This window comes from Capra hircus, chromosome 28 (genome assembly GCF_001704415.2).
Source record: "Capra hircus breed San Clemente chromosome 28, ASM170441v1, whole genome shotgun sequence".
NCBI lineage: Eukaryota > Metazoa > Chordata > Mammalia > Artiodactyla > Bovidae > Capra > Capra hircus.
The window spans coordinates 42,856,393-42,874,787 of NC_030835.1; the positions used below are offsets into that span (position 1 = coordinate 42,856,393).

At 50.5% G+C, this 18,395-nt stretch overlaps 1 protein-coding gene across 1 annotated transcript in view; it reads left to right on the forward strand.

Moving 5' to 3' along the window:
• Positions 1 to 17,955, forward strand: part of PGBD5 (piggyBac transposable element derived 5) — a 97,827-nt gene extending 79,872 nt beyond the window's left edge. The window contains exons 5-7 of the mRNA XM_018042595.1: positions 2,018 to 2,215; positions 14,571 to 14,676; positions 16,014 to 17,955. Coding sequence (XP_017898084.1) covers positions 2,018 to 2,215; positions 14,571 to 14,676; positions 16,014 to 16,209 — 500 coding nt within the window. The 3' untranslated portion in view covers positions 16,210 to 17,955. The remainder of the gene's footprint in view (positions 1 to 2,017; positions 2,216 to 14,570; positions 14,677 to 16,013) is intronic.

The following is an 18,395-nucleotide window of genomic DNA, read 5'->3' on the forward strand; positions in this document are numbered from 1 at the left end:
CTGCATCTATTCTCACTTGCTCCTGCATTGGGGATTTATATTCCGTTCACTCAGGAAAAACCTAGAACACCCCCACTCACCTCCTCCAGATGCTGAAATTGCAGACCTGTTGCTTAGCAACAGATCTGAAGTCTGGCCTTAAAAACAAACCCTCTCAAGCAACAGGGAGCCCATAGCTGCTGACCTGCGGCCTCAGCAACTGTGATGAGGCACCCCCTGGGCTGCTGACCTGGGCTGCACCTCACTACTCTGGTTCCAGCAGGGCTCAGGGTTTAATTGTTGAGAGAATTCAGTGTGGACATATCAGACTTTGTGAAACAGGGCTGTGGAAGTCAAGCTGGAGAAAATTGGCCCCAGTGCTCATGAACCCAGCGCCATGTGTCCCCGTGTAAGAGCATGTGGTGAGCACCAGGGCTGCCATGTCCCCTGGCCTGCTCGGCTCCCAGTAGGAGTGTCATGGGCATGGCACGAAACCCCAAGGGTTCCCAGAACTGCACTAACAGTTTCTGTGGACCCTGCAGGCCCGATGCTGCCTCATCCCACCTCGCCACCTGGACCGAGGGTCCCGCTCTCATAGCGTGGGCCTGGTGGGACTGGTAGGTACAGAGTGAGGGCACCAAAGGCTTCCCTGAGACCTGGGCCGCTGGCCTGTGTTCTGGGAAGAAGAGGGCCCTCCCTACTCAGGGAACTAGAGGATAGAGGAGAATCTTTTAGTGGAAAACAGTAATTAGACATGGAATTTGAGTCTTTCCCTCTCATATGACCCCCTGGGCTCCCCTTGCAGTGCCTGACGGGCGGGGAGGCGGTCTCCATGTTGCCCATGGATGGCTGCCCCCACCCCCAGGGACTCTGCACTCTCTGGTCTGGTGACCCCAGGAAATTCTGACGGGCAGCCCGGGTTGAAGTCGTAGCCGAGAGCCTGGCTGTGCCTCCTGGGCGCGTGGAGACTGCTTTGTAACGATATTCACATGAGAATCGCTATTTTCATAAATAAACTTGTGCACTGCTAGATTCTCTTCTTCCGTTAGAAAAATGCAGCTGCTCTGGGTGGTTGTGTTCATCAAGCCTGGTGGGCAATTTTAAACATTATCCTCATTCGTCTAAATTCTCTTCTTGTTTTGAAGACAGATTCTCGTTTGTAAATCTCGGAGTGTGGGTATTTGGATCATAGTGGTGGGAGCCATGGGGAGCCCCCCTCTTTTGGGCGAGACTGGGCGTGCCCCCCAAGGGTCTGACCGAGGCGGTGGAAGGACAGGAGATCATGAGTCCTTCCACCACAGGAGGTGACCGGGAATTCATCCCCATGACATCGGGGAGACCATTCCCCAGGCTCTAGTCAGAAGGCCGCTTCACGTCTCCTCTGGGCATGGGGAGAAGTGGGCTTCCCCGTGGCTCTCCAGGGGAGCCCATGAGCAGTGAGGACTGGGAAAGACCTCAAGTCCTAGAAGAATTTGGAGAAGCCTCCTTATTTCAGCTGGCCTCTGCTTGCAGGGCTTCTGCTGCAGGCAACATTCTGGAGTTCAGGGGCCCTGCTCAAGCTCTCCCCCCAGAAAACTCCGCCACTCACCACCCCCACAAAGCACGTGTCACGTGATGACTCCCCCCTCTGCCTTTCACAGGCTGCACACAGGCGGAGCTTCCCGAAGTGCCCTGCAGATGGCGAGTCTTGGTGAGAGGGGTAGGGTACATAGCTGGTTTGGGCTTAATGATGCCCGTCTCTGCCCGCCCAGCCAAGAGCCTGAGGTTCATGTGCATCACGTGAGCTCAGAAGTCCCGGAAGCAGACGGGAGAATGGGTCCGCAGGTCCAGCCCTGCACTGGCAGGTCGCAAGCCCCCGGCCGTGGGAACTGCTGTCCTGCTGCCGACGCTCTGCTCGCCTCCGGTCTTCTGTGTGATCTTAGATGCGTACAGAAGTGAGGGGGAGGCAGCATGTCTGGGATGAAAGCTCCCAAATTTCCCGTCTCTCCTGGGGAAGCGGGGGAGCCGCCCTGAGGCTGTGCGGTCCCTGTACCCACAGGGATCTACTGCTGTGGCCTGCTCAGCTCCAGGAAGAGTGACTGCACCGGCCTGCCACCCTCCATGCTAAGCAGCCCAGCCACACCACCTGCCCGGGGCCAGCACAGCATCCGGATGAAGGGGAGCATGTCCCTGATCTGCTGGTACAACAAGGGGCACTTCCGCTTCCTGACCAATGCCTACTCGCCCGTGCAGCAAGGTGGGCATACTGGGGGCCCCGGGTGGGGCTCTGGAGGCTGGGCTTGACCCCTGCCCCTCTTTAGCTCTAGGCCGTGGAGTGGGTGATGCCTGCTGCTTCTTACATGGAGGCTGGCCCTCCTGCGCCCACAGGCTGTCAGCGCCCTGGGGCTTGTTATGTCAGGAGAAGCCTGGCATTTGCAGATGACCCGAGCAGTTCCCCACATAGGTCCCTAGGTCATACATAGTGTGATCATTGGTTCTGTTGAACAGCATTTACGTAATCGCTTCATCATTTAGGATTCTGTGAAAAATCTAGTCTCATGGGAGGAGGGAAAAAGTCAACCATTCTTTTTTTTTTTTCTGCTTTTTATTTTTTTATTTTTTTTACTTTACAATACTGGATTAGTTTTGTCATACATTGACATGAATCCACACAGGTGTACATGAGTTCCCAACGTTGAACCCCACTCCCACCTCCCTCCGCATATCATCTCTCTGGGTCATCCCAGTGCACCATTCTTATCTTTTCAATGTTTGTATTTAAGGGAACCCACAGCTCAAACATTATTAAATAGCAGAAAAGAAAATTGCAATGACAAAGGGACCCTGTACAAAAGTACTTACAGCTTCCCTGGTGGCTCAGAATCCACCTGCATTGCAGGAGACCTGGGTTCAGAAAATCCCCTGGAGAAGAGAGCAGCTACACACTCCAGTATTCTGGCCTGGAGAATTCCATAAACAGAGGAGCAGGCCATGGGTTTGCAAAGAGTCAGACAACTGAGTGCCTTTCACTTTCAGTGTACTTGAAAAGTCCCTTGGGTTCCTTTACATTAAGACATCTTTGTCTTTACTGTTGGGCTTCCCAGGTGGTGCTAGTGGTAAAGAACCCGCCTGCCAATGCAGGTTAAGAGACGCCTTAACCTGAGGCGTTAAGAGACGCCAGTTGGATCAGTGGGTCAGAAAGAACCCCTGGAGAAGGGAATGGCAACCCACTCCAGTATTCTTGCCTGGAGAATCCCATGGACAGAGGAGCCTGGTGGGCTACAGTCCGTAGGGTTGCACAGATTCGGACACAACTGAAGCGACTTAGCACGGCAGTCCTTACTATTAAAGAAACACTGCCAAGGAACTCGGGGTGTGTGTAGTGTGTGTATTGCTATGCGTGTATGCATGTGTGCGGTACGTGTGTATATATGTTGTGTGTGTGGTATTTAGCATCTCTTTTCGCTTATCCCCATCCCTCACCTCCGCACACACCTCGTGTAACATTTCCGTGCAGGTTACAGTCAAGGCACAGGGGTGTTGTTACCCCACTCAGGGGTGTGGGGGTGGGGGTGGTGAAAGCCGTCCCATCAGGTTCTGTATCAAGGGCACCTAGAGGAGAGTTTTGGAATTGCCCTGCCAGCTGAAGGATCCGCTTAGGCCTCGGGGCGGGACCAGAGGATCGAAGTATCTTGGAAGGTGTAGGTCTAGGGTGTTGGAGTTGCTTCCCACCAAATTATTTTAAGTGATGGCCTCTGAAACGATGTCCCAAAGCAGGAGATTCCCCATGTCTGAACTGGTGCAATGAGGTGGCAGAGAAAAGATTGCATCTGGGAACGGTAGGGAAAAGCCTGCAACAGGGTCGAAAACCCTAGTCTCAAGGACTAGAGCCCTTTAATCAGACACCAAGGGAAGGAGGCAAGAGGCTGTTAAGGGGCAAAGACAATAAAATTTTGGGAGGGTTGGGTTTTAAATAAGCTGAAACGAGTATTCGTGTTCAATTCAGTGATACTTTCCTTTTCTAAAGTGTGCGCTCTGTTATTAATCATGAAATTCCAAATCCTAGACACCCTTAAAAATCTCGAGGTGTGTGTCCACAGCCTGGCCACAGACCGCCCCCCACCTCCAAGCCCCTGAGCCCTCCCTGCCCCGTTAGGGCCTGGGGACACTGTGAGCCCATCTGGGAGAGAGGAGACCCTGGGTATGGCCGAGGGACTCGCAGAGTAGAGGCTATGATGTTGGCATGCTCCCCACTTGGAGTCCTTTTCCTGGTTCTTCTAAGGGCCTTGCTGCTTAATGGAGATAGTTCTGGTGTGACTGTCCTGCTGTGCTTCAAAAACACGATTTTTTAAAACTACCTAGTATTTCATCCTTAAATTGTGTCATAATTCTTTATCTTGCTCCTATTAATGACCTTTTTTTTTTTTTTCACAATATGAAGAGTGATATAGTGAAGATTTTCATAGATAAGTCTTCAGGTTCATCTTTGGTCGCTTCCTCAGGATAAATCTAAAAGTTAAAGTTGTGCCGAAGCGTCTGAATGGTTTTAAGACTCTGATGCTGTGCTGCCAAAAGGCTGTACTTACTACTGCTGCAGTGGTTACAAGAGACTGAGATTTCTCCTGCTATACCAACACTGTATTTGTTTTCTTTCCTCAATTTGTCAATAAGATGGCTGAAAATGCTATAAAATTTTAACTATAAATTGCCATGACTGCTGGTGAGGTTGAACATCTCTTCATGTGTTTATTAGCTGATTTTCGATGATTTTGTCATGTTCTTTTAAATTTTTCATTTGAAGTACTTGTCTTAGGAACTTGAAATTTTATGAAAGATTTTATGCCTATAGCAGGTATTTTTATGCATTTGTCTTCCTGTTGCTTTTATTTATGGTCAGTATTTTTAACGTACAAAGGGTTTTCATTTCCACATAGGCACAGTTGTTGAGGGCCTTCCTAGGTGGCACTAGTGATAAAGAACCTGCTTATAATATGGGAGACATAAGAGACTGGAGTTCGATCCCTGAGTTGGGAAGACCCATGGAGGAGGGCATGGCAAGCCACTCCAATTTTTGCCAGGAAAATCCCATGGACAGAGGAGCCTGGTAGGCTACAGTCCATAGGGTCGCACAGAATCAGACTCAACAGGCACGCACTGCTGTGATTCATGTTATTTGTTCTCATGCTTAAAAAAAACCCTGCTCTGTCCCAAGGCCAGGTAAGTAAATAGTTCACCTGGTTGTTTTATAATGTGATTTTGTGCTCTTTGCACTTGGAATTTATTTTGGTATGTGGCATCAGTCAGGGTGCTACTATTTTTTTTGATAAGTGGCAAAGATTGGTTGACCAAGAAGCCCCACCTCTGTTCCTGAACCATTGATCAAATAATTATTTTTTCCCTACTTATTTTAAATACCACCCAGAAGATAGAGTCTCCTATGTTCTAAAGACTGCTTGCCAGCTTTATACTGTCTTCTATTATGAACATATATGCTCTTGTAAAAGGTGAGCAGAATTTCCCATTTCAGAAAACATGTAACTACTTATGAACATTCTGTTGTTTAGTTACTCAGTTGAGTTTTAATCTTTGTGACCCCATGGACTGCAGCATGCCAGGCTTCTCTGTCCTTCACCATCTCCCTGAGCTTGCTCAAACTCAAGTCCATTGAGTCAGCGTTACCATCCAACCATTGCATCCTCTGTCATCCCCTTCTCTTCCTGCCTTCAGTCCTTCCCAACATCATGGTCTTTTCCAATGAGTCAGCTCTTTATATCAAGTGGCCAAAGTATTGGAGGTTCAGCTTTAGCATCAGTCCTTCCAATGAATATTCAGGGTTGATTTGCTTTAGTACGGACTGATTGGATTTCCATGCAGTCAAGGGACTCTCAAGAGTCTTCTCCAAAAAAAAAAAAAAAAAAGAGTCTTCTCCAACACCTCAGTTCAAAAGCACCAATTCTTCAGAGCTCAGCCTTGTTTGTAGTCCAGCTCTCACATCCATACATGACTCCTGGAAAAACCATAGCTTTGACCTTTGTCGGCAAAGTGATGTCTCTGGTTTTTAATACACTGTCTAGGTTAGTCATAGCTTTTCTTCCAAGGAGCAAGAGTCTTTTAATTTCATGGCTGCAGTCACCATCTGCAGTGATTTTGGAGCCCTAAAAGATAAACTCTGTCACTGTTTCCATTGTTTCCCCATCTATTTGTGATGAAGTAGTGGGACCAGATGCCATGATCATCTTCTTTTTGAGTGTTGAGTTTTGAATGTTAAGTCAGCTTTTTCACTCTCCTCTTTCACCTTCATCAAGAGGCTCTTTTGTTCCTTTTTGCTTTTTGCCATAAGAGTGGTGTCATCTGCATATCTGAAGTGAAAGAAGAGAGAGAAGTCAGTAAGTCATGTCCATCTCTTTGCCACCCCATGGACTGTAGCCTACCAGGCTCCTCTGTCCATGGAATTTTCCAAGCAAGGGTACTGGAGTGGGTGGCCATTTCCTTCTCCAGAGGATCTTCCCAACCCAGCAATTGAAGCCGAGTCTCCCATATTGCAGGCAGATGTTTTACTACCTGAGCCTCCAGGGAATCTGAGGTTATTGACATTTCTCCTGGCAATCTTGATTCCAGCTTGTGCTTCATCCAGCTCGGCATTCTGCATGCTGTACTCTGTATCTAAGTTAAATAAGCAGGGTGACAGTGTACAGCCTTGACTTACTCCTTTCTTGATTTGGAACCAGTCTGTTGTACATGTCCCGTTCTAACTGTTGCTTCGTGACCTGCATACAGGTTTCACAGCAGGCAGGTAAGGTATTCTGGTATTCCCATCTCATGAAGAATTTTCCAGTTTGTTGTGATCCATACAATCAAAGCCTTTAGCATAGTCAGTGAAGCAGAAGTAGATTTTTTTTTTTTTAATTCTCTGGCTTTTTCTATGATCCAGCAGATGTTGGCAGTTTGATCTCTGGTTCCTCTACCTGTTCTAAATCCAGCTTAAACATCTGGAAGTTCTCGGTTCATGTACTCTTGAAGCCTAGGTTGGAGAACTTTGAGCAGTACTTTGCTGCTGTGTGAAATGAGTGCAATTGTGCAGTACTTTGAGCATTCTTTGGCATTACTTTTCTTTGGGATTGGAATGAAAATTGACCTTTTTCAGTCCTGTGACCACTGCTGAGTTTTCCAAATTTGCTGGCATATTGAGTGCAGCACTTTCACAGCATCATCTTTTATGATTTGAAATAGCTCCACTGGAATTCCATCACCTCCACGAGCTTTGTTTGTAGTGATGATTCCTAAGGCCCACTTGATTTCACACTCCAGAATGTCTGGCTCCAGGTTAGTGATCACACCATGATGGTTATCTGGGTCGTTATGATCTTTTTTGTGTAGTTCTTCTGTGTTTTCTTGCCACCTCTTGTTAATATCTTCTGCATCTGTTAGATCCATACCATTTCTGTCCTTTATTGTGCCCATCCTGGCATGAAGTGTTCCCTTGGTATCTCTAATTTTCTTGAAGAGATCTCTAGTCTTTCCCATTCTATTGTTTACCTTTATTTTGCATTGATCACTGAGGAAAGCTTTCTTCTCTCTCCTTGCTATTCTTTGGAACTCTGCATTCAAATGGGTATATCCTTCCTTTTCTCCTTTGCTTTTTACTTCCCTTCTTTTCACAGCTATTTGCAAGGCCACCTCAGCCATTTTGCCTTTTTGCGTTTCTTTTTCTTTGGGATGATCTTGACCCCTGCCTCCTGTATGATGTCACGAACTTCCATCCATAGTTCTTCAGCCACTCTGTCTATCAGATCTAATCCCTTGAATCTATTTGTCACTTCTACTGTAAGGGATTTGATTTAGGTCATACCTGAATGGTCTATTGGTTTTCTACTTTCTTCAATTTAAGTCTTAATTTGGCAATAAGGAGTTCATGATCTGAGCCACAATCAGCTCCCAGTCTTATTTTTGCTGACTATATAGAGCTTCTCCACCTTTGGCTACAAAGAATATAATCAATTTGATTTTGGTATTGACCATCTGGTGATGTCCATGTGTAGAGTCTTCTCTTGTGTTGTTGGAAGAGGGTGTTTGCTGTTACCAGTGCATTCTCTTAGCAAAACTGTGTTAGCCTTTGCCCTGCTTCATTTTGTACTCCAAGGCCAAACTTGCCTGTTACTGAAGGTGTCTCTTGACTTCCTACTTTTTCATTCCAGTCCCCTGTGATGAAAAGGACATCTTTTTTTTGGTGTTAGTTCTAGAAGTTCTTGTATGTCTTCATAGAACTGTTCAGCTTCTTCAGCGTTAATGGTTGGAACATAGACTTGGATTAATGTGATATTGAATGATTTGCCTTTGAAATGAACAGAGGTCATTCTGTCACTTTTGAGATTGCACCCAAGTACTGCATTTCAGACTCTTGTTGCCTATGATGGCTACTCCATTTCTTCTAAGGGATTCTTGCCCACAGTAGTAGATATAATGGTCCTCTGAATTAAATGCACCCATTTGGGTCCATTTTAGTTCTCTGATTCCTAAAATGTGGGTGTTCACTCTTGCCATCTCCAGTTTGACCACTTCCAATTTACCTTTTTCATGGACCTAACGTTCCAGGTTCCTACGCAATATTGTTCTTTACAGCATCAGACTGTACTGTCATTGCCAGACACATCCACAGCTGGGCATTGTTTCCACTGTGGCTCAGCCTCCTCTTTCCTTCTGGAACTGTTTTTCTGCTCTTCTCCAGCAGCATGTTGGCCACCTACTTGGGCATTGTTTCCACTGTGGCTCAGCCTCCTCTTTCCTTCTGGAACTGTTTTTCTGCTCTTCTCCAGCAGCATGTTGGCCACCTACCAACCTGGGCAGCTCATCTTTCAGTGTCACATCTTTTTGCCTTCTCATGCTGCACATTTTAGGGATTGATCTGTTATCCTTCACTCCGGATTCTAAGGGAGAATGAGCTCTTTCAGAAAGTGTGAGCCCTGTCATTGTTCAGTTACTCAATTGTGTCCAGTTCATTGCAGCCCCATGGACCGCGGCATGCCGGACTTCCCTGTCCTTCACCCTCCCAATGAGCTTGCGCAGACTCCAGTCCATTGAGCCAGTCATGCCGTCCAGCCCTCTCGTCCTCTGTCATCCCCTTCTCCTCCTGCCTTCAGCCTTTCCCAGCATCAGGGTCTTTTCTAATGATTTGGCTCTTCATATCAGGTGGCCAAAGTTTTGGAGCTTCAGCATCAGTCCTTCCAGTGAATATTCAGGATTGATCTCCTTTAGGATGGACTGGTTGGATCTCCTTGCAGTACAAGGGACTCTCAAGAGTCTTCTCCAACACTACAGTTCAAAAGCATCAATTCTTCAGCACTCAGTCTTCAGTGTGAGGGTATGCAGGCTCTTTAAGTTACATGCTGTCATTTACCCAGAGTCATCCCCATGAAGAACCAAATCCTTTTTGAGTCTTCCATCTCCCTCTTTGCCCATAGAGTTCAGAGTCCATGAGGCTCGTGTGGGTGTGGAATGTTTGCATATCAGATATCGGGTCTGTGTGTTAGGTCTTGACTCATTCATTCAGACTTAGAGAAGGGCAGAAAGGACGTCAGCCCAGCCCGAAAAAACCTGGAGGAAGCGGAGAGACAGACCCCTGCAACAGGAAGACAGGTAGTTCTGTCATAGGCCCATGTGAACCTACAGTGTCACAGAGGTTTACTCTTAGAATATAGATGTGCAGAGGGTCACACCCAGCCACAGACATACAAGGGTGCACCCAGAGACAACACATTATCCCTGGTTATGACGTCAGCAGAGACAATAAATATCACATAACCTCTTGTCAATATCCCAATGTCTAAAACTTTCCATTCCTCAGAAAACAATATTAATAGGACAGCAGTCTCACCCTTTTCATCTTGAGTAGTATCTGAAATCTAAGGTTTCAACAGGGAGGAGGCTGGACTGGTAATAACCTTGGAGAAATGCTCAAAGAGACTGACAGAAACCTGGATTTTGAAGCCAGTCTTCTATTTCCAGCTGTAATCCTCATTTAAGTTCAAAAGTGTGAAGGAATAGGGAGGAAACTTCTTCCGAGAGAAGGGGAGCAGGCCTCTCACACCTGGGTGAGCAGCCCTGAAGCTACTGCCCTGCCGGTGCTGAGGGCAGCTGGTGGGAACCGCAGGGCCCCAGCCAGCACCATGCCCTCATCCCTGGAGAGTGGACCCGACCCGCTGGGACCCTGCTGCCTCAGAGCGAGGCGTCCCCTGCCTCTGGGAAGAGAGAAGGGAGGGGATTTTATCAGACAGTCTGACCTGCTCATACCCACATGGATCTGGGAAGCCCTAAGGGGGCCTCTTTAGCCCCAGAGGAGGCTGTAGTTGAAAGTCAGGCAAATTAAAATAGAGCCGGCGATGGGAAGCCTCCCCAGGCCATGCACCCAGGCCAGGTGTGAGGTGGGGGTGTTTGCTCACTTGTGTTTGGGGTTGGGTGGTGAGCAGAGGCCCCAGGGCAGGTCCCCGCAGGAAGGGTGCTGTAGAGAGACCGCCCTCCGTGGAGGCGGAGAGCCCAGCCTTGGAGGACCTGCATGTGGCCGCGGCATCCGACAGTAGAGTGTCTCTGTAGAGAGAGGCTCTCAGGATCCAGGCCCCAGGAGCCTCTGACTGGGAGGAGGCCCTGGACGGGCACCATGGTTCTTTGAGGTCTTGAGGCTTTAGAAAGCGTGTTGCCTGGGTGCTGCCCAAGCGTCCCCACACCTCCAGAGCTAGCTTCTCAGCCTCTCATAAGATCTCCAAGCACTCCAGTGCAGAAAGTCAGTATTTGGGGAGCAGGGATGGGAGACAAAAAACGTCCTGGTTTAGGGCTGAGTCTAAGCAGATGGACCGGTGTGACTCTTGTCTCCCTCCCCCTCAGTGGGAAGGGGGTGACGAGCCATTTTTACTTCAACTGCTGGAGAAGGGAAGGCTACCCAATCTAGTATTCTGACCTGGAGAATTCCATGGACTATCCATGGGGTCGCAAAGAGTTGGACAGGACTGAGTGACTTTCACTACTCACACATATTTCAGTTCAGTCAGTTCAATTGCTCAGTCGTGTCCGACTCTTTCTGACCCCATGAATTGTAGCACGCCAGGCCTCCCTGTCCATCACCATCTCCCAGAGTTCACTCAGACTCACGTCCATCGAGTCAGTGATGCCATCCAGCCATCTCATCCTCTGTCGTCCCCTTCTCCTCCTGCCCCCAACCCCTCCCAGCATCAGAGTCTTTTCCAATGAGTCAACTCTTCGCATGAGGTGGCCAAACTACTGGAGTTTCAGCTTTAGCATCATTCCTTCCAAAGAAATCCCAGGGCTGATCTCCTTCAGAATGGACTGGTTGGATCTCCTTGCAGTCCAAGGGACTCTCAAGAGTCTTCTCCAACACCACAGTTCAAAGGCATCAATTCTTCAGCACTCAGCTTTCTTCACAGTCCAACTCTCACATCCATACGTGACCACAGGAAAAACCATAGCCTTGACTAGACGGACCTTTGTTAGCAAAGTAATGTCTCTGCTTTTGACTATGCTGTCTAGGTTGGTCATAACTTTTCTTCCAAGGAGTAAGCGTCTTTTAATTTCATGGCTGCAGTCACCATCTGCAGTGATTTTGGAGCCCCCAAAAATAACGTCTGACACTGTTTCCACTGTTTCCCCATCTATTTCCCATGAAATGATGGGACCAGATGCCATGATCTTCGTTTTCTGAATGTTGAGCTTTAAGCCAACTTTTTCACTCTCCACTTTCACTTTCATCAAGAGGCTTTTTAGTTCCTCTTCACTTTCTGCCATAGGGTGGTATCATCTGCATATCTGAGATTATTGATATTTCTCCCAGCAATCTTGATTCCAGCTTGTGCTGCTTCCAGCCCAGCATTTTTCATGATGTACTCTGCAGATAAGTTAAATAAGCAGGGTGACAATATACAGCCTTGACGTACTCCTTTTCCTATTTGGAACCAGTCTGTTGTTCCATGTCCAGTTCTAACTGTTGCTTCCTGACCTGCATATAGGTTTCTCAAGAGGCAGGTGAGGTGGTCTGGTATTCCCATCTCTTTCAGAATTTTCCACAGTTTATTGTGATCCACACAGTCAAAGGCTTTGGCATAGTCAATAAAGCAGAAATAGATGTTTTTCTGGAACTCTCTTGCTTTTTCCATGATCCAGCAGATGTTGGCAATTTGATCTCTGGTTCCTCTGCCTTTTCTAAACCCAGCTTGAACATCTGGAAGTTCACGGTTCACGTACTGCTGAAGTCTGGCTTGGAGAATTTTGAGCATTACTTTACTAGCGTGTGAGATGAGTGCAATTGTGCGGTAGTTTGAGCATTCTTTGGCATTGCCTTTCTTTGGGATTGGAATGAAAACTGACCTTTTCCAGTCCTGTGGCCACTGCTGAGTTTTCCAGATTTGCTGGCAAATTGAGTGCAGCATTTTCACAGCATCACCTTTAAGGATTGGAAATAGCTCAATTGGAATTCCATCACCTCCACTAGCTTTGTTCGTAGTGATGCTTTTTAAGGCCCACTTGATTTCACATTCCAGGATGTCTGGCTCTAGGTGAGTGATCACATCATTGTGATTATCTTGGTCATGAAGATCTTTCTTGTATAGTTTTTCTGTGTCTTCTTGCCACCTCTTCTTAATATCTTCTGCTTCTGTTAGGTCCAGACCATTTCTGTCCTTCGTGGAGCCCATCTTTGCATGAAATGTTCCCTTGGTATCTCTAATTTTCTTGAAGAGATCTCTAGTCTTTCCCATTCTGTTGTTTTCCTCTATTTCTTTGCCTTGATCACGGAGGAGGGCTTTCTTATCTCTCCTTGCTATTCTTTGGAACTCTGCATTCAGATGCTTTTATCTTTCCTTTTCTCCTTTGCATTTCCCTTCTCTTCTTTTCACAGCTATTTGTAAGGCCTCCCCAGACAGCCATTTTGCTTTTTTGCATTTCTTTTCCATGGGGATGGTCTTGATCCCTATCTCCTGTACAATGTCATGAACCTCATTCCATAGTTCATCAGGCACTCTATCTATCAGATCTAGGCCCTTAGATCTATTTCTCTCTTCCACTGTATAATCATAAGGGATTTGATTTAGGTCATACCTGAATCGTCTAGCGGTTTTCCCTACCTTCTTCAATTTCAGTCTGAATTTGGCAATAAGGAGTTCATGATCTGAGCCACAGTCAGCTCCTGGTCTTGTTTTTGCTGACTGTACAGAGCTTCTCCATCTTTGGCTGCAAAGAATATAATCAATCTGATTTCGGTGTTGACCATCTGGTGATGTCCATGTGTAGCCTTCTCTTGTGTTGTTGGAAGAGGGTGTTTGCTGTGACCTGTGCATTTTCTTGGCACTGAAAGGTCGCAGGTGGCCGCGACCAGCGCACATAGCGCGGCCGAGAGGAGCTACCCCACGTCCAAGGTCATGGGCAGTGGACGAGAGTGCCAGGCTGCGATGGCGCAGGAACGGCAGAGAGGAGCTACCCAAGTCCAAGGTCAGGGGCGGCGGCCGGGAGGAGCTACCCCACACATATTTAAGCAGTGCTAAAATTTCACAGCCCTGCGAACTAATCCCTGAAAACAGTGGCATTCTTCTCCCTCACATGGTGCTGCTGCAGGGGCGGCTGCTCAGAGAAAATGCTGTGTAACCCTCACCACACTTGACCGTCTTTCCAGCCCGCACATCACCTCTGGGGGTGCAGTGGACGGCCCCCCCATTCAGGGCAGGTCTCGGAAGACAGGTTATTGGGCAGCAGGCTGGAGAGGGCTGACTGATCTCTCTCTGCTTCTCACTCCTGGTCGGTGGAATGTTTCACTCTTGCCGTGACTTTGGTCGTGACCCTGGGACTCAGTTCCATTTGTGTTAAGGAGGATACCGTGTGTGAAGGCATGTGAGAGAGTGCATTTGAGGATCAGTAAAGGGTAAAGGGTTCTGTCCACAGTGGAGGCGTGGCGGAGCCTGGGGTCAGGCGGCTCCTGATTCTTCTGAACGCTGCCTTGAGCAGAGCAGGTGGACCGGATCCCTGGCCCCCTGACAGTGGTGGCCACCTCCTTGCACCGCTCTCAGACCTGGCAGAAGGAGTGGGAGCCTGGGGAAGGGAGTGGGGGCCTGGGGAAGGGCGCGGGGACGGGGGAAGGAGCGGGGGCGGGGGGGGGGGGCGGAGGGGGGGGCCTCGGGGAAGGGAGCGGGGGCTGGGGGAAGGGAGCGGGGCCGGGGGAAGGGAGCGGGGGCCGGGGGAAGGGAGCGGGCCGGGGGAAGGGAGCGGGGCCGGGGGAAGGGAGTGGGAGCCTGGGGGAGGGAGCAGGGGCCGGTGAGCCCTGGCCTCCGCTCTGCTCTCAGGGCCCCGTAGGATGCTCCAGCCCTGCTCCGCTCACACCCGCCTTTGCCATTATGTGCCGCGCGGGCCCTGCCCTGGTCTGTGCTGCGGCTCCATGTTCTTTGCTCACCTGCCCGTGTTTTCCTCAGCTCCCCTGAAGCTTCAGTGATGTTGTTGATAGTGTTTTTTTCCCATCTCCTCCCCTGCTGTCTGTCTTGACAAGCAGACAGGATGGAGAAGACTGTGCCCTGAACGGGGGTCCGCAGGGGAGGCTCAGAGGGGGGTCCCGCCTGTCTCTGCAGGAGCGATCATCAAGAGGAGGAGCGGGGAGATCCCCTGCCCGCTGGCCGTGGAGGCCTTCGCGGCCCACCTCAGCTACATCTGCAAGTACGACGACAAGTACAGCAAGTAAGTGAGCCGGCGCCGGCGAGCGTCGCGGGGCCTCACTGCCGAGAGCGGGGGCTACCGGGCGATCAGCTGCCCCATCAGAGCTGACAGATGAAGACCCTGAGAGAGAAAACCCTGAGCCCTGAGCCCGGCGTCCCCCAGGGCCCGGCCACGCGGCCACCCCCACCTCCCGCCGCCCGCTGCCCGCACTGTGGCCCTGCCTGTTCCCCTTCCTCCGCGTCCGCCGTCAGGCCCGACCCCGCCCGCTATCGTCCCTGAGGCCCTGCCCAGCGTCCCCTCCGCAGACGGGCGCGGTCCCTCACGTCAGTGGGTGAGCCGTGGTGACTTAGTCGTTTCGCATGTGAGTGTGGGCTCAGGCGCAGCATCACCATGAGTGCACACGTGTGGACCACACGCGTGTGCGTGTGCGTGTGCATGCCCCAGCGCTGTCTCCAGGCAGCTCCCATGCCCACATCAGGAGCTGTTGGACCTTGGCCTGTTAACTACTGGGCCTGAACCTCACAATCTAAAACAGGGTGAGACTAACCCAGAGGGCGGTGGGCGTTTTTCTCAGCCCTCCTTGAGGGTCATTGACGCCTCCCAGGCTGCTTGGTGGGGAGGGCAGTGCAGGAACCTGGGCCTCCTGGAAAAGCCCAGAGGTAGAGGGCGCCCCACTCCCTCAGAGTCACTGCAGTGTCTTCCTGGAGCCCTGGCCTGCCTGGCAGCTCACCGGCCTGGGCGGTGCTCACAGGGCAGTCTGTGTGATGGAGCAGACATTGCAGGCTGCCCTGGCTGGGCGCCTCAGGGGTGCTGAGGTTGCTGACCCTCCAACACCTGGCATTTGGGGTGCAGAGACACACATGCCTGCAGAGGGCAGCGGCACAGGGATGGGTCCTGAGGCGGGGCTCTCCAGCAGAGAAGGCTCTCCTGAGGTGACAGCTGTCCTCCGTCTGGGGGAAGGTGGGGCAGTGAAGAGAAGAGCGAGGAGCTGCGGGTGGTCGTGGCAGGAGGGGCTCGGGACGCGCCGCGCTTGTGCAGGGAAGCCCGCAGCCCTGTGTCCTCCTGAGCCCCAGCCACACCACACAGGCCTGGCTCCTGGTTCAGTGGCCCCTGCGGTGACCCACCTCCTCCACCTGATCCTTTCCTAGGGACTATTTTCATCTTAAGTAAAGTTCACGTGCCTGAGCCTCAGTGAGAGCTGTCCTCCCCCCTCCCTGTTCCCCCCTCCCCAGCCTGATTCCCACCCCCACGCTCCCAACAGCACCCTGTTGAGCCTGACAAGGCCTTTGGGAATCTCTCCTGCACAGGGCACCTGGGCACCATCTGAGTCAGCCCTTTTTACCCTTCTGTCCTCTTAGGTATTTCATTTCTCATAAACCGAACAAGACCTGGCAACAGGTGTTCTGGTTTGCCGTCAGCATAGCCGTCAATAACGCCTACATTCTGTACAAGATGTCAGATGCCTACCATGTGAAGAGGTACAGCCGGGCCCAGTTCGGTGAGAGACTCGTGCAAGAGCTGCTGGGCCTGGAGGATACCTCTCCAAGCCTCTGATGTCCTGGGCATGGCCCAGGCTAGGTAAGGACCAGGTCCAGGGAGGGGCGGGGGAGCCTGATGTCTGCCCTGCCGGTCAGAGACCCGTGGACGCCCTGTGTGTGGCTACAGTCCAGGCAGGGTGCTCAGGGCCTCTGGAGGCGCCAGGATGGACCTGGTCAGAGGGGAGCACCATCCGGTCTCCACACAGAGAAGAGCACAGCTTCCCTCCGGAGAGTGGCCACCACCTTGGAGTGAGCACCCTGCAGGTGTGGCCCTGAGCCAGACCTTCCGTGCCACCAGCGCAGGGCAGGGCACCCTTGCAGTCCCCCTGGAGGCCATTGGGAGCCCGTTCAGCACAGGGAACCCGGGAGGGCTGCTGCCATCATGGGCGCCAGGGATGGAACGACCTGGTGAAGATGAAAGATGTCCACGCCATGGTTCAGGTCACGCAGTGTCTGAGGGTGATGGGAAGGGAGCCAGCTGGGCCGTGTGCAGCTGGGGTTGTCTGGGGTTATGTAGGAGCCCAGAGGGTTTGCCAGTGTTTGCCTCGAGTGGGCAGCTCAGAACAGGGCTCGTAGCAGAAGAAACAGCCTGGCATCGCTGGAAGGCAGTGTTGGTATGGGGAGTGGGGCCACTCTGGCGTGTGCACAAGGCCCTCCTGCCTGTCCTGGAGTGGCTGGTGTATGGGGAGAAAGACGGTGACAGGATGGCGGTGAAGTGTGATGCTGTTTTTATTTTTAGATATATCTTCAGGTTATTTTCTTACTGTTGCTCAAGATCTTCTGTAAAAGGAAATGTCCCTCTTCTGTCCTCACCCTCTCACCCCACCCTGTTGTGGCTCCTTGCATGATCACGGGCCTGGGCCTGAACCTGGGCCAGAAAGGGTACTTTGCATCCATCAGGCCGTGGGGGCCTGTGGGCCTTGAGCTTTGCACAGACGCCGTCGCTGGCAGAATTACTTGTTTTGGAAAATACACAGCACGGCTGAGACAAGATTGTCTCTGTGGGTGACCACGCTCTCTCCCTCTCGTGTGGCCCCTGGGCAGTGCTGGCCAGCCTCACTGCCTGCCTTGTGATGGTGTGGCGGGCATTGGCAGACCCCCCTGTACAGCTTGGCTGGGTGTGACTCCCAGAGCCTGGGGTCTGCTCACCACCAGCCTGAAAGGCCTCCATGATGAGCAGCTGGCAGCAAGGGCTCTACTTACTTCTCAGAACACCTGGGCCTTCTCTGAACCAAGGTTCACACGTCTCCCTGGGAGACCTCCGCTAGGGTGGTCGGCTGGTCTGGCTGTCCCCACAGATAAGAAACGAGTAATCTCTGAAGTTACGTGATCTCCCTTCAACCCAATCTATGTCACCCCTTTATTTTTACAAATGCACACCTCCTCTACTCAGGCTTTGGGATGTTCTTCCTTGTTGTCACTCGGTTAATCACAAGTGTTGCTGGCGGCATGCTCCGGATCACATCGTATCTGTACCCAGTTCACGACGGCCACCTCGCCCTGTGGCTTTAACTCGATGCCACGGATTGTAGGCCGAATTTTAAATTGTGTTTCAAAACACCTTTGCCGTGTCCTTTAATTGGATTGAAAGAACTTTTACCACATGGAGAAATCTATTTTTAATTTGTGATGCTTTTCTACAAGGTCCACTATTTCTGAGTTTAATGCATTTCCAACACTTAGGGAGACTAATGGAAGCTGATGAATTTTCTTTTCTGTCCAAGTAAGTAAAAGAAAAAATAAAAGTCTATTTAGATGTTGACTCTTTGTTAATATGTGAGTTTGTTTAAAAGGTCACAGACAATACTCCAGGCTGCTCTTGCGAGTCTTGATTTCGTGTATAGTCTAGTCTATATGATCTTGCCACTCTAGTGTCATGAACCAACGACCAGTTTAGAAGAAAAACCCAGTTGACTGTTGATGGGTAGAAATGCACGTGATGCCCTGTCCTGTGACTGCTTAGTTGTGCTGATAGATGCCTCTGCCATTAGACGCATCATGCCTGTCTCCACCCGGGTCTGTTCTCTGCTAGGCCGTGTGTCATTCTTACTCAACTCCAGAGGTGCTGCTGTGACCAGTAGAGGGTGACTTCACATTACCAGGTAATTATAGAGTAATTATGCCCTGTTAGTGCTCTGGTTTTAAGATGGTGGCCCCCTGGTTTCTGATAAATGATAGAGAGACCAACAGGTTAGCTGGGTT